Below are 26,188 nucleotides of genomic sequence, written 5' to 3'. Positions count from 1 at the left end.
TCTTGGGCATCTCTTGTCCCAAGTCACAGATGACTGGGCGGAGGCTGGGGTCTGACTGAGTCCAAGCCAGCATGCCAGCTGCCCCACCCCAGCCCCTGGCTCTGAAACGCCTCCTGTAGCCCTGAGCACCCCGACCCCCCCTGGGAAGCTGCCCCTGCAGGAGTGACCTCTGTCCCACTCCCAGACTCAGGAGCCCCGGAAGCAGCTTACCACAGCAGTCCGGGAAGTCCTGGGCAGCGGGGGCCTTGGGCTCCGGCCCGGGCCGGCCGAGGCCCAGGTCACTGGGGCCAAGCGGGCAGGCGGGCGCCTCCTGCTTGAGCTCCCGCACGGTGTGGTTGGGGAGGGCCGTGCTGTACAGGAAGCTGGCCACGGACGAGGAGGTGGCGGTGGGGGGCAGGTCCTGAGGTGGCCCCTTGGGGGTCTGGCTGTGCAGGCCACAGTCCCGAGCCCCCTTGGCTAGCAGAGAGACGCCATTCAGCTCCACCAGGGCCTTTGAGTCCCGCCCGCCATCCTCGAGCGGCCTGGGTGAAGCAAAGGACACGTGATGGCTGTGCACCCCCGACCAGCCAGGGCTACGTCTGCCCCCAGCCCTCCCTGCAGAGAGCACGACAGCCTGTGAGGCACACGGGATGGGAGCGAATCCTCATTTACAGGCGGGGGTGCAGGCCTGGGCGGGGGTGTGACATGTGCAGGGCCCCATGCCTGGGCTCTCCCCGAGAACCACCCATCGCATCCTTTCAGCTGCAGCCAATCGGCTTTCATCTCCTAACGCATCCCTCCTTCCTGGCCGCGGTGCCCTAGCCCCGATGGGTGACTCAGGCTGCTTCCCGGCTGACCCGGCGATCGGTACCCTCCCCCGCCCACCAGCCCCTAATGGAACCCTTGCTTGACAACCCCAAGGAGCACCACGATGTGGCTTCCCGCCTCCACAAAGGCTGTTCCTGATACCTGCGGGGCTGCCGCTGCTATTTCTTCCCCAGCTGAGCCTCTCTACACACAGACGTCCCCGGGGAAGACTTCTGTGACCACACCTGGCTCGGAGCATGCTCTGTGCTTGCGTTTCTGCCTCACTCCTGCCATCAGACTGGAAGTTCTTACAAGCAGGGACCCCGGTTGGGAATCTGAAGTCCCCTCCCCTCCAGCCGGGCCAGTGGCCGCAGCACGGAAGCAAGTCATTGTCCGGCCCAGCCCCCACGGTCCGGTCACTGGCTCTCGGCCACTCCCAGGACGGCGGCCTCACTCACCTCTTGAGCTTGAAGCGGATCCGGTGGCTGTGCTCCAGGATGGCCATGAGGGCCTTGGGGTCGTACTCGGTCGGCCTCCGGAAGGCCAGGCCCTCGGGCAGCCCCTGCACGGCCAGCAGCCCCGGCTCCCGGAGCAGCCGCTCGTAGGGCAGCGGCACCACGCTGGCCCTGCCCAGGGCCTCGCCTGTGGGCACGGGGGGTGGAGGAGAGAGGCCTGATGAGAGGGCAGCCAGGACGGGGCGGGGGCCGGGTGCACCCCAGAGCTGGGGCTGTACTGAGCCACTCCCTACGGTGCCGGGCCCCCAGGAGACTGGACCCCACAGGCCCCTTCGCCTGCCAACCTCACACAGACTGACCCCCCTGCAGGTGGAGCAGGCGGGGGCTGTGGACGGCCCCCCTGCGGCCGAGGGCCACGGCTGCCCATCAACAGGGTCTCCTGGCTCCCCTGCCACTCTCTTCTCCGGGCATCTGGGTGGAAGGGAAAGCAGGGCCGGGGGCTCAGGCAGGAGGTGAGGAGGGCGCGGTGAGAGACAGAGAACACACAGAGGAAGGGCAACTGCCGGAGGGAGGAAGGAGAAAGGATGAGAGAGGGGAGGGCAGGGGAGGAAGAGAGGGATGGGGAGGAAGCGAGAGACAGAACAGACAGACAGGCTGAGAAGATGGGGAAGAGCTTCCCTGGTGGGCCCGCGGTTAAGACTCCGCACTCCCTATGCAGGGGCGCAAGTACCCCCCTACCCTGGCTGGGGTACTAAGTAAGATCCCACACTCCACATGCTGTGGCCAAAAAAACAGATGGTGAGCATGAGGGAAGTGGGGAAGGAAGGGGTGGCCAAGGGGCCTGGGCTCATGGGCTTCTGCCACCCCCCACCAGGAGCCAGAGGGCTTCCCAGGTGGCGCTAGTGGTAAAGAACCCGCCTGCCGATGCAGGAGACGTGAGAGGTGCAGGCTCGATCCCTGGGTCGGAAAGACCCCCTGGAGGAGGAAACGGCAGCCCACTCCAGTACTCCTGCCTGGAGGATCCCATGGACAGAGGAGCCTGCTGGGCTACAGTCTGTGTGTGTGTGTGTGTGTGTGTGTGTGTGTGCCGAGTCGCTTCAGTTATGTCCGACTCTTTGCAACCTGTGGACTATGGCCTGCCAGGCTCCTATGTCCTTGGGATTCTCCAGGGAAGAATACTAGAGTGGGCTGCCCTAATCTCCTCCAGGGGAACTTCCCAACTCAGGGATCGAACCCGAATCTCCTATGTCTCTTGCACTGCATGCGGGTTCTTTACCACTGGTGCCACCTGGGCTAAGGTCCATGGGGTTGCAAAGAGTCGGACACAGCTGAAGCGACTGATGCACGCACCAGGAGCCAGAAGGAAGCTCCGCCCCTAGTGTCCACACCTGATTCTGCCTGAAGCAGGCAGGCAGAGTCGGGGTACAGTGAGCAGGGGTGCAGGGGCTCTGGGCATGTGCTCTGTATCTGGCAAGAGTGTCTGCAGTGAACAGCCCTCCACGCGTGACCAGTCCTCCCATCCCAGGGGGCCCGCGTGCCCACCAGGGCCTCCAGACCCTGACTCTTCTTGGTTTCCTTCTACTGACATCTAGAGTCCAGCAGGGTTTCCCCACTCGCCCAGACCTCTGCTCCAGAAAGCCAAAGGCTACAGGAGGGGAAGGAATAACGCAAAGGAGAAATAATGGGGGGGCCCTTAGGGATGGAAGGGACCCGCCTGAGATCACCCAGGGAGCGTGGAGGTCACCACTGGGCCGGATACCTGGCGGCAACCTGACATGTCCTGAGGGAGGCCAGGCCTGCTCATCCCTTCCCCTTCTCCCACTCCAGGGGAACGACTTGGATGGCCAGTTAGCCTTCATTCAGTCATTCAACAAACACCCTCTGGGCTCCTGCTGTTGCTGGGTTCTGAAACTGCAGGCTAAGAACAGCAGAAAGTACAAGCAGGTCCCGGATCCTGGAGAGCAGCTGGGCAAGGACACAAGGCACAGCGGTGCCCACAGGGGACCCTAACCCAGCTCAGAGCTAGGGGCTTCCTGGAGCTGAGCCTCAGAGAGCAATGCTGTGTCCACCAGACAGAGGGGAGGGCCGGCCCGACAGGCGCAGCAGAGCAAAGGTGAGGAGGTGTGAAATGAAGCCGCAGTGAGTGGGAGAAGAGGAAGGGGGTCAGAAGGGCTGGAGCGGGGGTTGGCGGGCTGGGGTGGGGGCTGATGGCACGCCCAGGGTGACGGGGAGCCCAAGAAGGGAGCAGAGGAAAGAGCTCTGTGGTCAGACCTGTGCTTTAGGAAGATGCCTGGCACAGGGCAGGTGGGGGAGCGGTAGGGAGCTGGAGGTTAGATCAGGGCAGGGATGGTGGTTCAAGGAAATGGGGCTGGGCTTGGAGATCCATGCCTGGGGATGCAGAATGGGGGAGAGCTGGGGGGTGAAGGGGAGAAAGCCCCCACGCCTTGAGGTTTTGCCCACGGCCTGCAATGGCGGGAGCGGGGCCTCCTCAGCTGGAGAGGGTGGGGCCAGGGGCTCCCACCCACCTGGGGGCCCCAAATGGAATGAGGAAGGATCTTACTATAAAGAACATCAAACACCTCCTCTACCATCTTCCGCAGAAGGTACACGTCCGAGCCATGTTCCAGGGCAGACCGTGGGACGTTCCGGCCGCCACCCTCACCCCGTGGCACCTTCTTGGGGTGCTCTGCCTCCGGCTCCTTCCACGGGGGCCCTCCTGCAGGACACAGAGCATGTGAGGCCGTGGTGAGTTCTCATCTCACCACCAGCCCAGTGAGCGGGGATGTCCCTGGCTTGGGTTGAGTCCTGCAGCTGGGCACGCAACACGGAGTGCCCACGGAGGAATGAAGGATTAATGAGTGAGTGACGTCTGCCCCAGCCACCCTGCCTAGGGCCAGGCTGGTCATCTGAGTGCCCAGTGCCCAGCACAGGGCCCTCATCCCTGCTTACCTCTAACTCACCGGCTGACCCTGGGTAAGTCCCTTCCCTCTCCAGGCCTCAGTCTGTGAGCTCTCATCCAAGAGACTAGCTGGCCTGGGGCAAAACTGGGGTTCAACGAATGTCCAGTCCAGCACCCCTTTCTGTCTTAACCAGTCGAGGTCCTACCTCTCTGCTCTGCCAAATGGGGAGATGATGGGGACCCCAGCAGGAGGCTGAAGGGGGCTGTGAAGCACTTCATGCCAGGCTGGGCCAGGGTGGGGGCCTGGGAGCGTAGGGAGGGTGCTAGAAACTTCGTTGGAAAGAGAATGAGAGGAGGGCCCGGGGGCCCCCCCTCTCAGCTTGGAGTCTGCTCTCCTTGGGGACCTGTGAAGCTTGAAATAAACCAGCCAAGTTCCTGGCGCTATAAATAGCGGCTCTGCCTGGCTCTGGGAAGCCAGGTGCACCTTCCCCAGGCTCCGCGCTGGCTCCCAGCCTGGCCCACTAGGGCCAGACCCCGCCACTGCCCACCCTGCCCAGGCCCAGGTCTCCCGCCCAAGCCTGGAGAGGGGACAAGTTCTGAGAGCCGGGTGGGAGAGGGGTTTGGCTGGGCAAGCAGCTGGACCCTAGTAAGGATACTATGATGTGTCCCAGCACCGGGGCTCAGCCTTCCCAGAAATGGCTAACCCCAGAGTCCAGGACCTGGGGTGGGGTAATGAAAGGGCTACTGACAGCGAGGAAACCAATGGCTGGCGTTTACTGGGCATGAACTACGTGCCCGGCACTGTTCTAGATGCTTGCCATGTATTATCCGTTTAATCCTCAGCTTGACCCAGGAGAGGGTAGTACCGTGGTCCCCATTCACAGATGAGGAGACTAAGGCCCAGCAGGTGGCAGGGCTGGGACGCGGCCCCAGGCGTCTGGCTCCAGGGCCTGCTCTTAGCCCCAAGAACTCTGAGTCTCCCAAACCATGGGCTTGCATGCCCATGTGGGCTCTAACCTCCCAAGAGGGGAAGCCAACCCCCTCCCTGGGGAGCTCACCACCAAGCTGGGGCACCAGGCGTGCAGATGGAAGTTGTGGGCACAGGAGGAGTGCATGGAGTGGGCTTGGGGCAGCCACAGCCTGGGCGCTAGGTGGAGGGGCATGGATGAGGCCGGGAGGGGTGTGAGTCTGAAGGATGGGGGGCATCTGCCAGGCACAGGGGGGTGGGAGGGCCTGTCAGGAGGGGGGAACAGGAGGGACGGAGGTGGCGGTGAGCAGGGACACGCATGGAGCCGGGGGTGTGTGCTTGGGCGCCAGGGATGCAGGGAGGAGAGAACGCAGAGGCCCGGCCTGCTTCTGAGGAGCCCTGGAGGCCCAGGCGGCACTGAAGAGTTGGGGGCTACAGAGTGACCCCTCTGGATCGAGGCTACTGGCTCACAGCTCGGAGGGCTCATCTCTTCTGGGAGCAACAGGGGCCCTTGGCAGGGGTCCCAGAGGGTGCACAGGCTGCACCCCCCATTTAGAAAGGGCAGACCCCACCTCCATCACCCGTTGGCTGCGTTTCACACCCCCACCACCGTCCCCGGATACGTTCACTGCATCTCATGTTCTCATCTGTAGACTGGGGGCAACTGTCCCCTGGGCCCGCTGGGAACTCCAGAGAGCTCCAGCGCCCAGCACTCTTCATCACTTCATCCCTCACTGCTCCCGTTTCTAGAGCATTCTCTATGTGCAGGACGAGTCCCCAGTCACTTCATCCCCAGGGGCCTCCAGGAGGCGGTTCCAAGATTCTGTTACCGTGACAGCGTCAGCGCCAGCCTCCCAGGGCTGACGTCAGGATGAAGGAGTTAGTGCTTCAAGGGTGTTGCACACAGCAGGCGCTCAATAACTATTAGCCGAGCACGTGGACTCAGTCCCCGCGTCAGGGATGCACAGGATTGGGGCCACAGGGCTGGGCCTCAGTGTCCCCTTCTGTCCCTGAGCGGATGGAGGTGGCCACGTCTGGACCGCCCGGGGCTGGGTCGGCTTGTCTCTCTTGCCCGAGGGACTGCAGTGTGATTCCACCCCGACAATGCCACACTGGGAAGCCTGCACCCACCCTGCTTGCCCTGTGTCTCCCCCGACACAGGACGGTCACCTGGCGTTGTGTCAGGGACCCAGTGAGGTGCCAGCTCTCCCGTCCTCCAGGACGGCGGGCCCCGGCCCTCTGGAGCCCCGAGTACTCACGGCAGAACCTGAGGAAGTCTGACTGCAGCTCCTTGCGTGCGTTCAGGAACATTCTCCCCTTTTCGGTGCCGACCACGAAGGCGCTCTCATCATGCACGGCGACGCAGGCCACCTCGGCATTCAGCTTGGAGAGTGCTGAGCACTGCGTGGGGAGCAGGGATGTGAGCCCGGGAAAGGGCCCCCAACTCCGGACACCCCCAGGGCCAGCTTTGGGGGGATGAGAGCTGAGGCCCCAGCTGCCTGAGATCCCCCCTGCAGCTCAACGTCTTGGGTCTTAGATGCTGCAGTAGGAATTAATGAATGACCCCCATAGAGCTTGGCCAAGGTCAGGGGAAGAGGAGAAGGTTACGGTTTCTGGAGGAGGACAAAGGCACACAAGGTCTGTGTCCCACCCTCAGGCCCTCCTGCTCCGGGTGGGCTTCTGGCCTCAGGCCTGGCCCCAGCCCAGAGGCAATCCTGTCCTGGGCTCTAAGTCCCCGATGAGGAGGTGGGACGGGTCCTAGAAGAATCAAGGCTAGATGTAGGCTTTAATCCTGCACCAGCTTCTTTCTAAAAGACATGCCCTCCTCTGGGCCTCAGTTTCTCAGTCTATAAAATGGAGACAAACCATCCAGCTCCCAGAGGTGCAATGGCTTTGTACTGGGGATTCAGTGGGGCCTGGCTGGTGGGAATGAATCTCTAAATCAGGGCAGCCAGTGCAGGGATGAGGCAAAGAGGTTCTTTCTACAGCCCCAGAGTTGAGACTGGTGGGCCTAGGGCACAGGAAGTCCTAACACGGAGGCCCTGCAACCAAGACCACCAGCATCTCAGGCCTCTGACCCACCTCACTGGGAAAGCCTGCCGGCAAAGCTCATGGCATGCAGTAGTCAGTCAGTCAGTTCAGTCGCTCAGTCGTGTCCGACTCTTTGCGACCCCATGGACTGCGGTGCACCAGGCTTCCCTGTCCGTCATCAACTCCCGCAACTTGCTCAAACTCACGTCCATTGAGTCGGTGATGCCATCCAACCATCTCATCCTTGATCACCCCCTTCTCCTTCTGCCCTCAATCTTTCCCAGCATCAAGGTCTTTTCCGATGAGTCAATTCTTTGCATCAGATGGCCAAAGTCCTGGAGCTTTAGCTTCAGCATCAGTCCCTCCAATGAATATTCAGGACTGATTTCCTAGCGACTTAGCAGCAGCAGCAGCAGCAGCAGCAGCGTCTGATAGTGTCGGTTTTTATCTCAGTTAGCGCTCTGTGGACAGTCAGAAGTCTGGCTTCTAATCACAATTCCGCTGCTATGTGATCTAAGCCAGGTTCTAGATTTAAGAGCCTAGATCTGATAGATAGGGTGCCTGATGAACTATGGAATGAGGTTTATGACACTGTACAGGAGACAGGGATCAAGACCATCCCCATGGAAAAGAAATGCAAAAAAGCAAAATGGCTGTCTGGGGAGGCCTTACAAATAGCTGTGAAAAGAAGAGAGGCAAAAAGCAAAGGAGAAAAGGAAAGATATAAGCACCTGAATGCAGAGTTCCAAAGAATAGCAAGAAGAGTTAAGAAAGCCTTCTTCAGTGATCAACGCAAAGAAATAGAGGAAAAGAACAGAATGGGAAAGACTAGAGATCTCTTCAAGAAAATTAGAGATACCAAGGGAACATTTCATGCAAGGATGGGCTTGATAAAGGACAGAAATGATATGGACCTAACAGAAGCAGAAGATATTAAGAAGAGGTGGCAAGAATACACAGAACTGTACAAAAGATCTTCACGACCAAGATAATCACGATGGTGTGATCACTCACCTAGAGCCAGACATCCTGGAATGTGAAGTCAAGTGGGCCTTAGAAAGCATCACTACGAACAAAGCTAGTGGAGGTGATGGAATTCCAGTGGAGCTGTTTCAAATCCTGGAAGATGATGCTGTGAAAGTGCTGCACTCAATATGCCAGCAAATTTGGAAAACTCAGCAGTGGCCACAGGACTGGAAAAGGTCAGTTTTCATTCCAGTCCCAAAGAAAGGCAATGCCAAAGAATGCTCAAACTACCGCACAATTGCATTCATCTCACATGCTAGTAAGTAATGCTCAAAATTCTCCAAGCCAGGCTTCAGCAATACGTGAACCATGAACTTCCCGATGTTCAAGCTGGTTTTAGAAAAGGCAGGGGAACCAGAGATCAAGTTGCCAACATCCGCTGGATCATGGAAAAAGCAAGAGAGTTCCAGAAAAATATCTATTTCTGCTTTCTTGACTATGCCAAAGCCTTTGACTGTGTGGATCACAATAAACTGTGGAAAATTCTTGAAGAGATGGGAATACCAGACCACCTGACCTGCCTCTTGAGAAATCTGTATGCAGGTCAGGAAGCAACAGTTACAACTGGACATGGAACAACAGACTGGTTCCAAATAGGAAAAGGAGTATGTCAAGGCTGTATATTGTCACCCTGCTTATTTAACTTATATGCAGAGTACATCATGAGAAACGCTGGACTGGAAGAAACACAAGCTGGAATCAAGATTGCTGGGAGAAATATCAATAAACTCAGATATGCAGATGACACCACCCTTATGGCAGAAAGTGAAGAGGAACTAAAAAGCCTCTTGATGAAAGTGAAAGTGGAGAGTGGAAAAGTTGGCTTAAAGCTCAAAATTCAGAAAACGAAGATCATGGCATCTGGTCCCATCACTTCATGGCAAATAGATGGGGAAACAGTGTCAGACTTTATTTTTCTGGGCTCCAAAATCACTGCAGATTGTGACTGCAGCCATGAAATTAAAAGACACTTACTCCTTGGAAGAAAAGTTATGACCAACCTAGACAGTATATTCAAAAGCAGAGACATTACTTCGCCAACTAAGGTCCATCTAGTCAAGGCTCTGGTTTTTCTAGTAGTCATATATGGATGTGAGAGTTGGACTGTGAAGAAGGCTGAGCGCCGAAGAATTGATGCTTTTGAACTGTGGTGTTGGAGAAGACTCTTGAGAGTCCCTTGGACTGCAAGGAGATCCAACCAATCTATTCTGAAGAAGATCAGCCCTGGGATTTCTTTGGAAGGAATGATGCTAAAGCTGAAACTCCAGTACTTTGGCCACCTCACGCGAAGAGTTGACTCATTGGAAAAGACTCTGATGCTGGGAGGGATTGGGGGCAGGAGGAGAAGGGGACGACAGAGGATGAGATGGCTGGATGGCATCACGGACTCGATGGACGTGAGTCTGAGTGAACTCCGGGAGTTGGTGATGGACAGGGAGGCCTGGCATGCTGCAATTCATGGGGTGGCAAACAGTCAGACACGACTGAGCGACTGAACTGAACTGACACCCTCTCTGAGCCATGGTCATGCCTTGAGTGGCAGCTCCGGCCGGGAGTCGCCCTGGTGAGGAAGCTGGAGACATCTCAGGGCCAGCAAGACTGTCCCCTGGGGCAGGGATGGTGTTCATTTCCTCTCTCTAAGATTAAAACCAAACCCTGCCGATCCTTTTCCCCGAGGCAACATGGTAAAACAAACAAACAAACAGATTCAGCTGTCTCCAAGGGGAGGCCACCAGGGCTGGAGGCGAGCCTCTGCTATGTGGTCACTTCACAGCCGAAGAAGCTGAGGTCACCGCGGGGACTGGATTCACCCAGAGGCACAGAGAATGGGGGTCACAAGGAAATTTCTGGAAAAGGGTCACAGACTGGATAGGGGGAGGTGATGAGCAGACAGCACTTTGTCCCCTGACCCCCTGCACTGCAGACTGCCTGAGGACCTGGCTCAAGGGCTGGAGGGTGCCAGCAGAGTTAAGGCACTGTCAATCAAGTGCCACTGCCATCCACGAGGGTCCCTCAGGACACCTGTAAAGGCCTCGTTGCAGGGCGGTGGGGGAGTCTGTCCTGGTCATGGCACGAGGACAGAGGGCCATCAGCTCCTCCAAGGAGCCTCTGAAACACCCTCCACGGCAGCACTGCCAGCCGTACTCCGTCATGTCCGACTCTGCGACCCCTTAGACTGTAGCCCACCAGGCTCCTCTGTCCATGGGATTCTCCAGGCAAGAATACTGGAGCAGGTTGCCATTCCCTTCTCCAGGGGATCTTTCAAACCCAGGTCTCTGGCACTGCAGGCCAATTCTTTGACGCTGAGCCATTGGAGATGGTCCCCTAGAATTTCTGCAGTGACGGAGATGTTCTATTTCTACACTGTCTGATAACATGACCACTAGCCACATGTGGGCCCCCCAAGCTCCAGAAACGATGCTTAGTGTAATGGAGTCACTGAAATAGTTTATCTGGTTATTCATAAACATTTATTTGGCTGCTCCGGATCTTAGCTACGGCACAAGGGATCTATGATCTTGGCTGCAGCATGTGGGATCTTTAGTTCCCTGACCAGGGATTGAACCCGGGCCCCCTGCATTGGGAGCATAGTCCTATCCACTGGACCACCAGGGAGGCACCAGGGAGGGAGACTTGTGACCATCCCAGGGATGGGACTTGAAGCGCGAGAGGTGATGAAATGAAGACAAAGGGTGAGGGGACGAGGGCTGAGGTTTCACAGGTTTGATCTCACTTAAGTCTCCTGCCTGCTTGGAAGGGCAGAGGCCTTGGGGCAGGTGGGGGACACTGAGGCCTAGATCGGCGGGGCTCCTGTGAGCACCCGAGTTACAAAGGCCAGCTGTCCCACTGCCCCCCGGGGCACTCACCATGGAATCTAAGGCAGACACGAGGCTGGTGATGATCTCGTCTTTGCGGGCGAAGGCGGAGGTCCAGCGGTCAGGCCCGCAGCCGTTGGCGGGGATGTCACAGCGCTTTCCCAGCAAGGCCATGGTTGCCTGGATGGATGGAGGGAGGGAGGCGGGGAGCAGGCAGAGGTGGGCGGGGTGGGGCACACATAGCGTCTGTCCCCCCGATAACCAGCTGAGCCCCCGAGACCACCTCCACCTCCCAGGTGGGACGAGTCAAGGACTGGTCTTCTCCTCCCCCAAGGGTCTTCCATGCATGAAGGACTCTGAGCTCTAACAGGCCTGGAGCCGCTGCAGCCTGCACGGTGCGCACAGGTGTGGGAGACAGGCGGCAGAGTAACCGAGGGCTTGTCTCCCCAAGTCTGCACCCCGGAGCCAAGCCCAGTGTCAGGAGTAGTCTGCCTGGCAGGCCCTAAATGCCAGCTCTCCCCCCCCACACTGCTCTGGCGTGGCCCGCCCTTGCTCACACAGCCTCCATAGCTCCCTACTACCCACGCTAGCTCTCGACTCCTCAGCTTGGTATTCCAGGTTCCAGACTTGTCCCTTGCTTCAGCTCCTCCTTATACCCCCATGCTCTGAGTCCTCTAAATGTCACCATCCTCCAGACATATGCCCACCCTTTATGGGTCTTCAGCTGTCACTGGTTCTATTGTCCAAATGCCCTCCCTGGCGCCTTTGGCATCCATTGACTGCTTCCTTAGCTTTAAAAAAAAATTTATTTTTTTTTTTTAGTATTTGGTCACGCTGCACAGCATGGTGGTGGCGGGGGTGGGGGGGCCGGTCTTAGATCTCTCACCAGGGATTGAATCCCTGCCCCCTGAATTGGAAAGTGGAGTTTTAACCACTGGACCCTCAGAGAAATCCCTGCCCCCTTAGCTTTCAATTGTGACCTCTGCTGGGAAGGCTCCCTGGATTGCCCCCTCTCCTACCCCTTCCTTCCCATGATGGGCCAGGCATCACTGGCCTCCCCTCTGTCCCTAAGCGACCCCATCACAGTTCCCAGGGGCAAGGCTGCTGCTGCCCCAAGGCTGTGGAGCTTCAGTCTACTTCCTGGCTGTCAGGACTGAGTCTCAGGGGTGCAGAGAGATACAGCAGGACAGAGGCCCCTTCATCCCAGACGAGGTTTCCCCAAGACAGGACTTTGCCCCTTGTCATGAGACTTCTGGAGAAAAGAGCTGGGGTGCCCTCAGATCAGGGCCCCGTATCGGGGCTGCACCTGGCTGGGACAGGCCTGCTGGTCCTAAATCACCCGGCCAGGCCAGGGCCCCACTAGATAACAAAGGTCAGCCTCCCTTGCCCCCTCCCCACCCCCCATCCACCCTGCCCCTCCCTCTCCTGATCGCAGGAATCGGGTCCGAGGATCCCTCCCCCAGAATGCCGCAGTGCCAGCATCTTCCTATGGGCCACCTGCCCCCTCGTCAGTCCAAGCAAAGGAGAGAGCAGAGAGCAGAGACAGGGACCCTCAATCCCCTGCCCAGGCTCAGGCCTTCTAGTGCTCTGTACAGAGGCCCCAGGTGGCCAGTTCTGGTGAGGGAGGAGGAAGCAGAGCTGCAAGAGTCAGAGGGAGTCTGTGAGTCCTGCCCTGTTGGCTTCCTGGCGGGGCGGGAGTCTGTGCACAAAACTGGGGCCGGGGGTTGGAGAGCCCCAGCAGGTGACAGCTGGGCCTGCTGCCTTGGTGCTAAGTCCAGAACGTCTTCTGCCACCAGAGCTGCCCACCCACCAGGCCATAAACTCTATGAGGGCAAGGACTGGTCAGCCAATTCCTGCTGCACCCCAAGGACCCAGCTCAGTTTGGTCCAAACCACAGACTGTGGCCTTTTAGTGGGTCGTGAAATAGATGACACAGAACAGCAAATGTCAGAGCCTGTCACACGTGACATGGAGAGACGTGTCCAACTTCAATGATGGAAACATTCAAAGGAATCAGGGATGTGCTAGAGCTTTTCTCACGAAATTAAGACGCTTGCTCCTTGGAAGAAAAGCTATGACAAACCTAGACACCATATTAAAAAGCAGAGACATCGCTTTGCCGACAAAGGTCCATACAGTCAAAGCTATGGTTTTTCTAGTAGTCATGTATGGATGTGAGAGCTGGACCATAAAGAAGGCTGAGCGCTGAAGAATGGATGCTTTTGAATTGTGGTGTTGGAAAAGACTCTTGAGAGTCCCTTGGACTGCAAGGAGATCAAACCAGTCAATCCTAAAGGAAAGCAACCCTGAATATTTATTGGAAGGACTGATGCTGAAGCTGAAGCTCCAATACTTTGGCCACCTGATATGAAGAGCTGACTCACTGGAAAAGATCCCGATGCTGGGAAAGACTGAAGGCAGGAAGAGAAAGAGGTGACAGAGGATGAGATGGTTGGATGTCATCAACTCAATGGACTTGAGTTTGAGAAAACTCTGGGAGAAAGTGAAGGACAGGGAAGCCTGGCATGCTGCAGTCCATGGGGGTCACAAAGAGTCGGACACAACTTAGTGACGGAACAACAAGAGCTTGGCTCTGGACACTATCCTGGCCCAAGCTGGCTACTTAGTTGTAGATGAATATTAATAACTGGCCAGGTCAGCAGTTGCCCTAAGTGAGTATGGGTTCACGTCTAAATGTTTATGAAATGTATTTATTCTCCTAGCTTGTCTTACCTAAGGGGGAAAAAAATCCACAATTACAGTCAAATGTTTTAATATCCCATTATCAGTAACTTTGATAACAAGCAGACAGGAAAGCTATGGAACATTTGAAATACACTATTAACCGTCTTTTTTTTTTTTTTTTTTTGGCCACATGGCATGTAGAATCTTAGTTCCCCAAGCAGGGATTGCACTCACACCCCTTGCAGTAGATGTGAGGCATACTAACCACTGCACAAGTTCTTGCCTTATTTTTTAATAAAAGCTTGAAACTGGCAGCATTCAGGGATGCTGAGGGTTATGCCAGGCCCTGGATAGGACATGCTAATGGACCAAACAGCAGCCAGGGGCTTTCTGCGACACGAAGCCTAATCTGGGGGTATTGCGAGCTGAGAGGCTGGCCTGACTGGGGTGCACAGAGCCTTGCCCCCTCCCCTCAGCCACCCCCCTGCCCTCCCCAGTCCCGTCAGCCACATCCAGAAAGGCCTCAGGCTGCCAGCCTCCCAGCTGCTGGGGCGCAAATCAAATCAGGGCAAAGCAGGAGGCACCAGACAGTGCTCCAGGCCTGGCCACCGGGTCGCCCCAGACGGCTGCCGGCTCCTTCCGGCAAAGGTCCTAATCCGTTTAGGAAGGAGCCAGGGACTCAGGGAAGGAGGAGGGGAGTGCGGAGGGGGCTGGGCTGTGGGTCGTCCCCTGATTCCCTGTCCATCATGCTCCCAGGACAGAGAAGATTGTCCTGAGCTCCTGAGAGAGGCAGGTTTCTGTGGCTTGAGCTGCTGCCGGTGGAAGAGGGGTCGCCCAGAGTGCTGGAACAGGCTGGGAGCTATGAGCCTGGAACCATGCATATGTGGTGAGACCTAGCCCTGGGGCTGCCAGAACCACACGGGGGGTGGGGGTGGGGTCAACCATTGAAAGCCCCTATTTCCTCACATGCAAGGTGGAAAAAGTGAAAGTGAGGTCGCTCAGTAGTGTCCCACTCTTTGCGACCCCATGGATTGTAGCCTGCCAGGCTCTTCTGTCCATAGGATTCTCCAGGCAAGAATACTAGAGTGGGTTGACATTCCCTTCTCCAGGGGATCTTCCCGACCCAAGGATTGAACCCAGGTCTCCCGCATTGCAGGCGAGACTCTTTACCATCTGAGACACCAGGGAATCCCAATGTAAGGTATAAGGTGAGAAATGTGTCAGGTGGGGCTACTTCTAATCTGAAAATGAGGGAGAAGAAAACCACCCAATAAGATCAACAGACTGCACAGAACAGAGAGCATGGAGTATGCTAGCTGAGCAGGAGGCAAGTGACTCAGAAAGTACAGGAGACGGTCCCTGGGGGGAACGGATGGGAGGCCAACGTCTGAGCCACGACACAGGTCACATGCCAGCGAGGATGGGGACACGATGAGGTTGGAGCAGCTAAGGGCTGCTCTATGTCACCCAGAGAGGCCATCAGAAGTGACATCCCCAGTGACCGGCTCCCAACCTGGGGCACAAGTAGCAAGGAAGCCCTGAATGACAAGGGACTTCCACTCACGCCCAGGTTCCTTGGGGGACAAGGTCTGCGGGGGCCGAGAGGCAGCAGTGGGGCTGTGATCATCCCACCACAAACATTTCTCCCAGGGTACCAGGGCCACACACCTGGCTTCCCCACCAGAGGCCCTCTCCCCGCCTCTGTCCCATTCCCTCCCTGGCCGGGAGGCAAGTCCATGGAATTCTCCAGGCCAGAATACTGGAGTGGTAGCCTTTCCCTTCTCCAGGGGATCTTCCCAGCCAAGGGATCGAACCCATCTCCCACACTGCAGGCGGATTCTTTACCAGCTAAGTCACCAGGGAAGCCCAAGAATACTGGGGTGGGTAGCCTATCCCTTCTCCAGCAGATCTTCCCAACCCAGGGATTGAACCCGGGTCTCCTGCATTGCAGGCGGATTCTTTACCAGCTGAACTATCAGGGAAGCCCATTCCCTTGTGGCTCAACTGATAAAGAGCTATAATTACAGAAAAGTCGTTCAGTCGTGTCCGACTCTTTGCGACCCCATGGACAGTAGCCTACCAGGCTCCTTCATCCATGGTATTTTCCAGGCAAGAATACTGGAGTGGGTTGCCATTTCCTTCTCCAGGCAACTAGTAAAGAATCCGCCTGCAATGCAGGAGACTTAGGTTCGATCCCCTGAAGAAGGGATAGGCTACCCACTCCAGTATTCTGGCCTAGAGAATTCCATGGACTGTGTAGTCCATGGGGTCGCAAAGAGTGGGCCATGACTGAGCAACTTTCACTTTCTTTCAGCTTACACATCATCTATTCGCTGGTGCTTCTCCACCTCTCTCCCTCCTCTCCTGAGATGCTGTCTCCTCCACGTCAACTGTTCAGTGCCCAACAAGCAATCCAAACACAACACAGCCCACATTCCCCACTCAGATCCTCTCCTCTCCCGCCATCAGCTCAGATGCAGCTGGACACCGAGGGACCTCATCCCCGAGTCCCACCTCTCTCACCCCTGAAACGATCCGGGGTGGGGGGCAAGGAGTCCTGCAAGCTCAGCTGTGGAACGCACCGAGGTCTGCCTGCTTCTCGCCGCCTCCCCGTCCAAGCCGCCCTCCTCGCTCACCCACTCCGTGGCAATGGCCTCTCACGGGTCTCCCTGACCACCTCCTGCCTCCACAGGCCCCCTGCAAACAGCAGCCACATCATCTCACGTGGCTTTCCCGCTAAGAAGCTTCCAGGGGGTTCCCACCACTGGCAGAAGGTCTCCTCCCTGAGCGGTAGGCCCATGGGCCCCAGGCCCGTCTGCCCCTTTCCTCGCCGCTCCAGCCCCACTGTACTGGGCTCCAGCGCCGCCCTCTTTCCGTTGCCCAGACACACCGTGTGCGCCCCTTGGGGGCCTTGGACTCGGCTCCTCCAGAAGAGAAGGTTCTGGCAGGTCCCTATGTTCTCCCGTTGCCCCCTTTGCTCCATCAGCTCCCTGACCCAGCAGCCACATGGCAGCCCACCCCCATCTCTTCATTCATTTCCTTCATAGTGTCTGAAGCAACCTGCTCACGTGCTTCCTGCCAGATTTCCCCAACTGGAACTCGGCTCTGGGAGACCAGAGGGCGTCTGCTTTACTGTATTTACACTGCCTCAAACGTCTGGTTGAGTTTTCAAGGACACTCAACGAATATTAGGGGAGTTAGGGACTTCCCTAGCTCCAGGGTCCAGGGGTTACGACTCTGAGCTCCCACTGTATGAGTTCGATCCCCAACTGGGGAACTAAGATCCAGCAAACTGCATGGGGTAATAACAAATGTGATGGTCAGCCACTTTGGCTGGGAGCCAGGATGTTCAAAAGCTATTGTCCGGCAACGACAGGCTTGCCTGGCTCCCAACAGGTAATCTGGGGGATTGCACCTTTGAATGTATTTGGATCACGGAGGAGGAAAGGTCCAGAAACTGAAAGTGAGGGACCCGACAGGCGTCCTGTACAGGCGCTCCTGCCAGTGTGGTCCCAGGACTGGCAGCATCAGCACCACCTCAATGCTTGTCAGAACGTCCAGGGTGGCTCACCCACCCACGTGAGCATCCTTCCTTGCTACATCAGCCTTCCATCACAGAGACTCGCATAAGGCCCCAGTCAGTGGGTAGTGAGGATGAGGCCTGTACATCTGTCTCTCTGACCCCAAACCTGGTCCTTTCCCCTCGACGTGCGCCGTGAGGACTCTATTGCTCACACCTGCCAGGATGCAGGAAGCAGGAAGATCAGCTGATGGAATCGACAGCTGATGCTCAGCCTGACTGACCAGCTCACCCCGATTTGCCTGGGACTGTCCTGGTTTTAGCACAGAATCCCTTTAGTCCCAGGCAGAGTGGTCTCCCCAGGACACAGGCATCAGGAAGACCAGGAGCCCAGACACCCCTCTTGGCCACTGAGAACAAGGACAGACACCAAATAAGGGAGACAAAGCCACGGACAATAGGTCCTGCCTTTGGGTCCAAAATAACCAATTTCATCTAGAGATGAGAGAGGGTCTGGGGAGCTCCTCAGGGGAGGGGACAAAAGGGGGGTCTCCCAGAGGAGGGGGGGCGCTGCTTCATCCAGGAGATCACAGCAACGGGGAGGAAGCCACTCTCCTGATGCGCGTGAAGGCCACACGGGCAGCAGACAGGACAACCTTTGGGGCTTTCATGAAGCCCCACAGAGCAGATCGGGCTTCCCTGGTGGCTCAGAGGTAAAGAATCCACTTGCTAATGCAGGAGATTCGGGTTCAGTCCCTGGGTGGGGAAAGGAGGACATGGCAGCCCACTCCCGCATTCTTGCCTGGAGAATGTCATGAACAGAGGAGCCTGGCGGGCTAAGGTAGAGCTGGGGGAGGTGGAGGGCAAACCCTGGGTCCCTGGTCTTCAGGGATACTGCTGTGTGACACCGTCCCCGTCACCCGGCTTCCCAGCCTTGCTCTGCCCACCTGTGAGTGAGGAGGGCAGGCAGCCCAGCTGCCACCCACACCTGCCAGTCCAGCTTCCTAGGCCCCGCTCCCAGAAGCCCTGAGGTCTGCCTTAAACTCAGGACACTGTACGTTTCAGTGCCCCGGGGATTCTGACACGCAATCGGGTACTGGCCCTGGATAATCTCCGGGGAAGTTTCCAAGCATCTCTGCTTTTCCTGCCCGCTGCCCGCCTCCCACACTTGCCCAGGATTCCTGGCCCAGACAGTGGCAGCTTTGCTGGCCGCTGACAGCTGGAGGCCTGCCCAGTGTCGGAGCCAAAGCTTAGCTGAGTGCTGTGTCCACGGCTGAGTCACGGCTGCCCTGATTCAAGGCAGACTTGCCCCTGGGAGGGAGGCCCCCACGGGAGCCGGGCCCAGAAAAACCACTCTGTCTGGACCTGGGGCTAGGGCGAGGGCAAGGAGACGGAACTTCGGCAGGGGTTTCCAGTCCTAAACGCCCCACACTGGGCACTCGGGGCCAGCTGGAAGGCTGGGGGTGGGGGGCTGTCCTTGACCTTGTCCTTACTGCTGTGCATCACCTGGGTGCTTGGGAAGACCTCACTCTGGTGGGAACCAGACCTCCAGCAATGGGTGGCCCCTTCGTCCAGGGGTTCAACACCCCAATACTTTGGCCACCTGATGCGAAGAGCAGATTCATTTGAAAAGACCCCGATGCTGGGAAAGATTGAGGACAGGAGGAGAAGGGGACAACAGAGGATGAGATGGTTGGATGGCATCACTGACTCAATGCCCATGAGTTTGGGTAAACTCCGGTGATGATGGACAGGGAGCCCTGGCGTGCTGCAGTTCATGGGGTCACAAAGAGTCGGACACGACTGAGCGACTGAACTGAACTGCACCCTCCTTGCCCTGCTTCCCCCTCCAGCTCCCTCCTCCTCTCTTTGCCCACCTCCCCTGGGAGTGCCCATTTACCAGCAAGCTGACAGCTATGACCTCCATCCCTGGAGTGCAGCAGGGCCCATTCTTTCTTAAATTAGCCACTTTAAAAACATTTTATTTGTTTTGGGCTGTGCTGGGTCTTCATTGCTGTGCGAGCAGGGGTTACTGTCTGATTGTGGCGCCTGGGCTTTTTACTTCAGTGGCTTCTCTTTTTGCAGAGCACGGGCGCTAGGGTGCACGGGCTTCGGTATTTGTGGCATGTGGGCTCCTTAGTTGCGGTTCCCGGGGTTTAGAGTACAGGCTCACTAGCTGTGGCACGTTGGGCTCAGCTGCTCCGAGGCATGTGGGATCTTCCTGGACCAGGGGTTGAACCTGTGTCTCCGGCACTGGCAGGCAGATTCTTTACCACTGAGCCACCAGTTCAGTTCAGTTCAGTTCAGTCGCTCAGTCGTGTCCGACTCTTTGCGACCCCATGAATCACAGCACACCAGGCCTCCCTGTCCATCACCAACTCCCGGAGTTCACTCAAACTCACATCCATCGAGTCAGTGATGCCATCCAGCCATCTCATCCTCTGTCGTCCCCTTCTCCTCCTGCCCCCAATCCCTCCCAGCATCAGAGTCTTTTCCAATGAGTCAACTCTTCGCATGAGGTGGCCAAAGTACTGGAGTTTCAGCTTTAGCATCATTCCTTCCAAAGAACACCCAGGGCTGATGTCCTTCAGAATGGACTGGTTGGATCTCCTTGCAGTCCAAGGGACTCTCAAGAGTCTTCTCCAACACCACCAAAAGCATCAATTCTTCGGCGCTCAGCTTTCTTCACAGTCCAACTCTCACATCCATACATGACCACAGGAAAAACCATAGCCTTGACTAGACGGACCTTTGTTGGCAAAGTAATGTCTCTGCTTTTGAATATGCCATCTAGGTTGGTCATAAATTTCCTTCCAAGGAGTAAGCGTCTTTTAATTTCATGGCTGCAGTCACCATCTGCAGTGATTTTGGAGCCCCCCAAAATAAAGTCTGACACTGTTTCCACTGTTTCCCCATCTATTTCCCATGAAGTGATGGGACCAGATGCCATGATCTTCGTTTTCTGAATGTTGAGCTTTAAGCCAACTTTTCCACTCTCCTCTTCCACCTTCATCAAGAGGCTTTTTAGTTCCTCTTCACTTTCTTTCATAAGGGTGGTGTCATCTGCATATCTGAGGTTATTGATATTTCTCCCGGCAATCTTGATTCCAGCTTGTGCTTCTTCCAGCCCAGCGTTTCTCATGATGTACTCTGCATATAAGTTAAATAAGCAGGGTGACAGTATACAGCCTTGACGTACTCCTTTTCCTATTTGGAACCAGTCTGTTGTTCCATGCCCAGTTCTAACTGTTGCTTCCTGACCTGCATATAGGTTTCTCAAGAGCCACCAGGGAAGCCCTTTAATATTTATTTATTTGGCTGTGCCAGGTCTTGGTTTTGGCATGGCGGGATCTTTAGTTGTGGTGTCTAATTCCCTGACCAGGGATTGAATCCGGGCCCCCTGTATTAGAAGCATGGAGTCTTAGCTACTGGATCACTAGGGAAGTCCCCTGGGCCCATCTTAAAGGTGGAAGAAGCCCCAGAGGGATGACATTCTTTGCTAAAAGCGAGTGGCGAAGTCAGGACGAGATTCGGGACATCTGACACACAGTCTGTTCTCTTGCTGTGCCTCCCTGGGGCAGGACCCTAATTCAGAGGAACCCCAGGAACAGGGACAGCCCAGCTGGGTGGCTGGCTGATGAGACCGGTGGGCTGGCCCTGCTGATGGCTGGAGGCAGGCAGGTGAGAACCAGGTCAGGGCTTATGAACTTGACTGAAGGAGCCCGGGTGCCAGTCCTCCATGCCATGAGGGACCTGGGGCACTGGCAGGGGACACACAGAGGGAGCCAGAGTCAGGGCAGGGGGTGCCCGGCGGGGAGGGGGAGAGCCACAGGGCTGCTTCTCAGGTCCCAGGACTGGGTTAGTCCCCAAAGCACTTAATTCTGATAACCATCCTCATTTTTTCCCCCTTTTCTTTTTTTCCCAGTCCTTACACTATCTTCATCTTTTTTTGGAACTTTTTAGTTTGTATTGGGGTATACGCTACGTCGCTTCAGTTGTGTCTGACTCTTTGCGACGCTATGGACTGAAGCCTACCAGGCTCCTCTGTCCGTGGGGATTCTCCAGGCAAGAATACCAGAGTGAGTAGCCACTCCCCCCTCCAGAGGATCTTTCCGATCTGGGGATTGAACCCCTGTCTCTTACATCTCTTGCCTTGGCAGGCGGGATCTTTACCACTAGCGTCACCTGGGAAGCCCAAACAGCCGATTAATAACGTTGTGATAGTTTCAGGTGAACAGCGAAGGGACTCAGCCATACATACACATGGATCCATTCTCCCCCAAAGGGCCTTCCCTGGTGACGCAGACGGTAAAGAATCCGCCTGCTATGCAGGAGACGTGTGTTCGATCCTTGGGTCAGGAAGATCCCCTGGAAAAGAGAATGGCTACCCACTCCAGTATTCTTGCCTGGAGAATTCCATGGACAGAAGAGCCTGGCAGGCGACAGTCCATGGGGTCGCAGAGTCAGACACGACTGAGCGACTAAGCGGGCACGCACTCATTCTCCCCCAAACCCACCTCCCATCCAGGCTGCCATATAACACCGAGCAGAGTTCCCTGTGCTCTACAGTAGGTCCTTGTTGGTGATCCACTTTAAATATAGCAGTATAACAGTCCTCATTCCACAGAGGAGGATTTCAAGGCTTGAGCGTCCCAAAGCCAGGATGCAGCAAAGCCAGGGCCTGAGTCCAGATCATGCCAGCTAAGCCCAGTTCCTTCCACCCCACGACTGAGCCTTCAACTCACTTCCCCCTGGAGCAGTGACAGATCTGTGGGCTTGGCTGGCTGGCAGAGAGGGGGCCCACCTGGCACCCTGCTTCCTTATCTGTGAGACCCCAGTGCAGGTGCAGGTGAGGAGACCCCTGGGCAGATGGTCTGTTTCTCCTTCCTGGGCTTGCAGGAAGTGAGCTTGTCCCCAAAACTCAGGGCCACTTTGGCGGAGGCCTTCCCTGGCCAGTGGCCCAACTGGGAATCCCCAGACCTTCAAAGTCAACCCAGAGCTTGAAGGGTGTGTCCTTAAAGAGGTGGAGGTGAGTGAGCTTCTGCGTTCAAAAGGGGATGGGTTAAAAAAAGAGAGAGAGAGAGACAGTGTGTACATAACACACACAGGACAAGAGCAGCCCCCAGCCAGAGTGAGACAGAGAGGCTGGACCCCACCAGGCTGGGGACGGTCACCTGTCCCTCTGGCTTAGGAGTGAACCAAGATACAAACGCCACCAGCCCTCCTGCAAACAGCCTGTCCAGGGCAGTGATGAGCGATGAGCCACCCGCGGGCTGGGTGTGCAGTAGCCGAATCCCTCCTCCCACGTGCCTACATGTCCGGGTTCCCCCGTATCAAGGGCACGTGTGGTGGGCGCCCCTCCTTCCCTTCCATACACAGTTGTTGAACTCCAAGGTCTACACTGGGTGCTCGGCGGTCACGCAGTGAAGCCACAGCGGGAGAGAACAGAGAGCATACCCACCCGGCCATCAGTTGGGACACAGTCCCCAGGCGGTGCGCTCTTGGGGGATCGGGGGCAGCCTGCAGCAGCTTGACAGAAGCTGGAGGCCTGGCTACTACTGTGGGGAGGCCCCAGGGGAGATGCTTCCTGGCCCTCCCTTCACCCCCATTCATTTAGTGCACAGCTCCTAGAAACACCTCCCTGCTGGCCCAGACAATAGGGTTTGACAAGAGGAAAAAAGGACTATCTCTCATTTAAATCATTTCTGTTTGTTTAGCCTTAGGGGAGTCAGGGTTTCCAAACAAGGTTTCCCTGAGCTGATGACTGTTGAAAGGATTTTGGAGGGTGAGTAGGAGTTCTCTGAGAACAGGGGTGGATAGATGGTATTGTCATTTCTGTGGAGAGAGGCATAGGCGACAAGCTTGGCTTGGAGATATACAGCCCTCATTCTATGAGTCAAGGGAAGTGTTTGGGATTGGTTGGTTTGTTCATTTATTTGGCTGTGCCAGGTTTTAACTGCAGCACGCAAATCTTTTTAGTTGTGGCATGCAAACTCTCAAGGGTGGCATGTGGGATTTAGTGCTCTGACCAGCAATCGAACCTGGGCCCCCGGCACCGGAAGCACAGAGTCTTAGCACTGGACCACCAGGGAAGTTCCCCCAACTATCTTTTGACCATAATCGCAGGAGAAACCCCAAGCAAGAGCCATCTTGCTGAGTCTCGTCAAAACCCACAGTGTGTGAAACTAACATGAGAAATGACTGTTGTTTGATATTGCTAAGTTTGGGGCTATTTGTTATGCAGTGACAAGTAACTGACACACCCAAGGGCAGAGTATGAAGGTGCAGGTGCATCCCCAGGGGGCAGCTGTTTGGGAGAATGGACAGAACTTGAATATATACTTAGAAGTTCACAGGCATGTGGGCAAGGCCACGCCAGTGTGGGGCAGAGCTGAGCTGGGAAGAGAAGTGGGGTTGCTGGGAATTTCCACCCCCTCCTTCTTCCTGCTGCTGCTGCTAAGTCGCTTCAGTTGTGCCTGACTCTGTACGACCCCATAGACGGCAGCCTACCAGGCTCCCCCATCCCTGGGATTCTCCAGGCAAGAACACTGGAGTGGGTTGCCATTTCCTTCTCCAATGCATGAAAGTGAAAGGTGAAAGTGAAGTCGCTCAGTCGTGTCTGACTCCTTCTTCCTAGTTGGTATATATTACCAGAGAGTCCTTCTATAAGAATGGCTGCTCAAATTTGCCCTTAAGGACCTGTGGTAGGTCCCCCAAACAGTCATGTCTGAAGCCTGAAATATCACCTTATACAGAAAAATCATTTTTGCAGATATGATTAAGTTAATGACCTTGAGATGCAGGGATTATCCTGGATTATCTGGGTGGGCCCTGAATGCCATTACATGTAAACGTTTTTTTAATTAATTTTTAAAATATTTATTTATTTAATTTGGCTACTCTAGAGCTTAGTTGCAGCACGAAGGATCTTTTTGTTTTTAGTTTGGGCATGGAGGATAGTTTATAGTTAAAGTTGCTCAGTCAAGTCCAACTCTTTGTGACCCCCATCGACTATAGCCCACCAGGCTCCTCTGTCCATGGGATTCTCAGAGTAAGAATATTGGAGTGGGTAGCCATTCCCTTCTCCAAGGGATCTTCCCCACCGAGGGATGGAACCTGGGTCTCCTGCATTGTAGGCAGATTCCTCACCATCTGAGCCACCAGGGAAGCCCTGAGATCTTACAGTTTCAGCACTCGCTCTCAGGTGAAGCGTGTGGGATCTAGTTCCCTGACCAGGGATGGAACCCAGGCCCCCTGTGTTGGCAGCATGGAGTCTTAGCCACTGGACCACCAGGGAAGTCCCCATGTATCTCGATACAGCGACATAAGGAGGTGTGACAAACACAGAAGGTCACGTGAAGACAAAGCAGAGAGATGGGAAGACGCTGGCCTTGAGGACCAGAGTGAGGTGGCCGCAGCCATGACACGCCAGCAGCCACCGGAAACCAGAAGGCGAGTAACAGATGTGCCCCGAGAGCCGCTAAAGGGAGCACGGGTTTTGGCTGAGTGGTGCTGATTCAGTTCTGTTCTCCAGATCGGCAAGAGAATAAATTCAGGTTGTCTCAAGGCACCAAGTTTACAGTAATCCATTACAGGAGCCTCCGGAATGAATCCAGGACCCTTCACTCACCATGGAAGTGAAAGTCCCTCAGCTGTGTCTGACTCTTTGCAACGCCATACAGTCCATGGAATTCTCCAGGCCAGAATACCGGAGTGGGTAGCCTTTCCCGTCTCCAGGGGATCTTTCCAACCCAGGGATTGAACCCTGGTCTCTGGCATTGCAGGCAGATTCTTTACCAGCTGAGCCACCAGGGAAGCCCAAGAATACTGGAGTGGGTAGCCTATCCCTTCTCCAACGGATCTTCCCAACCCAGGAATCCAGCCAGGGTCTCCTGCATTGCAGGCAGATTTTTTACCAACTGAGCTATCAGGTAAGTGTACGTTAGTTGCAGAGAGTCAGACGCAACTGAACGACTGACTCTGAGACCGAGTGGGCTGTAGCCTGCCAGGCTCCTCTGTCCATGGGATTCTCCAGGCAAGAATACTGGAGTGGGTTGCCATTCCCTTCTCCAGGGGATCTTCCCGACTAAGGGACTGAACCCAGGTCTCCTGCATTACAGGCAGCTTCTTTACCACTGAGCCACCACATCCCCCCTCACAAATTCTGGGCCCCATCCTCGACCTCCTGGACACACATTCCTCAGCTCAGACCTCTACAAAGCTCAGACCTGGGTTTGCTGGAAACTTCTGCCATCCCTTCCCTATGGGAAATGCCAGAAGCCACTGCTGGGAAAAGCTAAAATTCTTCCAGATGCCGGGGAGCACCTGACTGAAGTCTCACTGTCCGATGTACCAGCTGGGCACTAGAGCCCGTGGGAAAAAAAAAATACTATCACCACGCAAAAGGCAAAGGCAAGAGCAGATACACCACCCAAACACGGCCCCCGCACCATCCGCTGCCATATGCCTGTGTTTCTTGAAAAAGAAGTTTGAGAGAACAAACAAAAAGTATTTTCTCCCTTCCTGGGGCGGGGGGTGGGGTGGGGGGGGCATCCCTTCCCCCACCCCCTCCCCAGCAGCCCTACTCTCCACTGCATATCCTGTCCCAGGGGCTCCCCAGTGGGGAAGGAATTACCTGGGGCCCTGAGTTCTCGCCCCCTCCCCACTGCCCACCCATCGCTGCAGCTGGCAGAGAACAAAAGAGGCCACAGCCCTGACTTCCACTATCGTCTGCCCAGGCTGGCTTGACTCGGGCAGCTGGAGCTGGGGGTCTTACAGTGGCTGCTGTACTATGAAAGGCAGTCCGGATTTTTAAAATTTAATTAACTGTATTTATTTATGGCTGCACCGGGTCTTCGTTGCTACACGCGGGCTTTCTCTAGTTGCAGCAAGTGGGGGCTACTCTTGCTTGCAGTACGCGGGCGTCTCATCACAGTAGCTTCTCTTGTTGCAGAGCACGGGCTTCGGAAGCTGTGGCTCGCAGGCTCTCAAGTTGTGGCGCGC

At 56.0% G+C, this 26,188-nt stretch overlaps 1 protein-coding gene across 2 annotated transcripts in view; it reads right to left on the bottom strand.

Moving 5' to 3' along the window:
• GTF2IRD1 (GTF2I repeat domain containing 1) overlaps positions 1-26,188 on the bottom strand; it is a 116,215-nt gene that overhangs the window by 65,290 nt on the left and 24,737 nt on the right. For both annotated transcript variants that reach the window (XM_052658718.1, XM_052658727.1), the window contains exons 2-6: positions 11,032-11,160; positions 6,367-6,508; positions 3,802-3,957; positions 1,245-1,428; positions 211-521 (exon numbers count right to left, since the gene is read on the bottom strand). In XM_052658718.1, the coding sequence (XP_052514678.1) occupies positions 211-521; positions 1,245-1,428; positions 3,802-3,957; positions 6,367-6,508; positions 11,032-11,154 (916 nt within the window). In that variant the 5' untranslated portion in view covers positions 11,155-11,160. The remainder of the gene's footprint in view (positions 1-210; positions 522-1,244; positions 1,429-3,801; positions 3,958-6,366; positions 6,509-11,031; positions 11,161-26,188) is intronic.

The sequence above is a fragment of the Budorcas taxicolor genome, chromosome 2, assembly GCF_023091745.1.
Source record: "Budorcas taxicolor isolate Tak-1 chromosome 2, Takin1.1, whole genome shotgun sequence".
Lineage (NCBI taxonomy): Eukaryota > Metazoa > Chordata > Mammalia > Artiodactyla > Bovidae > Budorcas > Budorcas taxicolor.
Note: the sequence above shows the minus strand (reverse complement) of the source record. Positions and strands in the feature narration are given on the sequence as shown.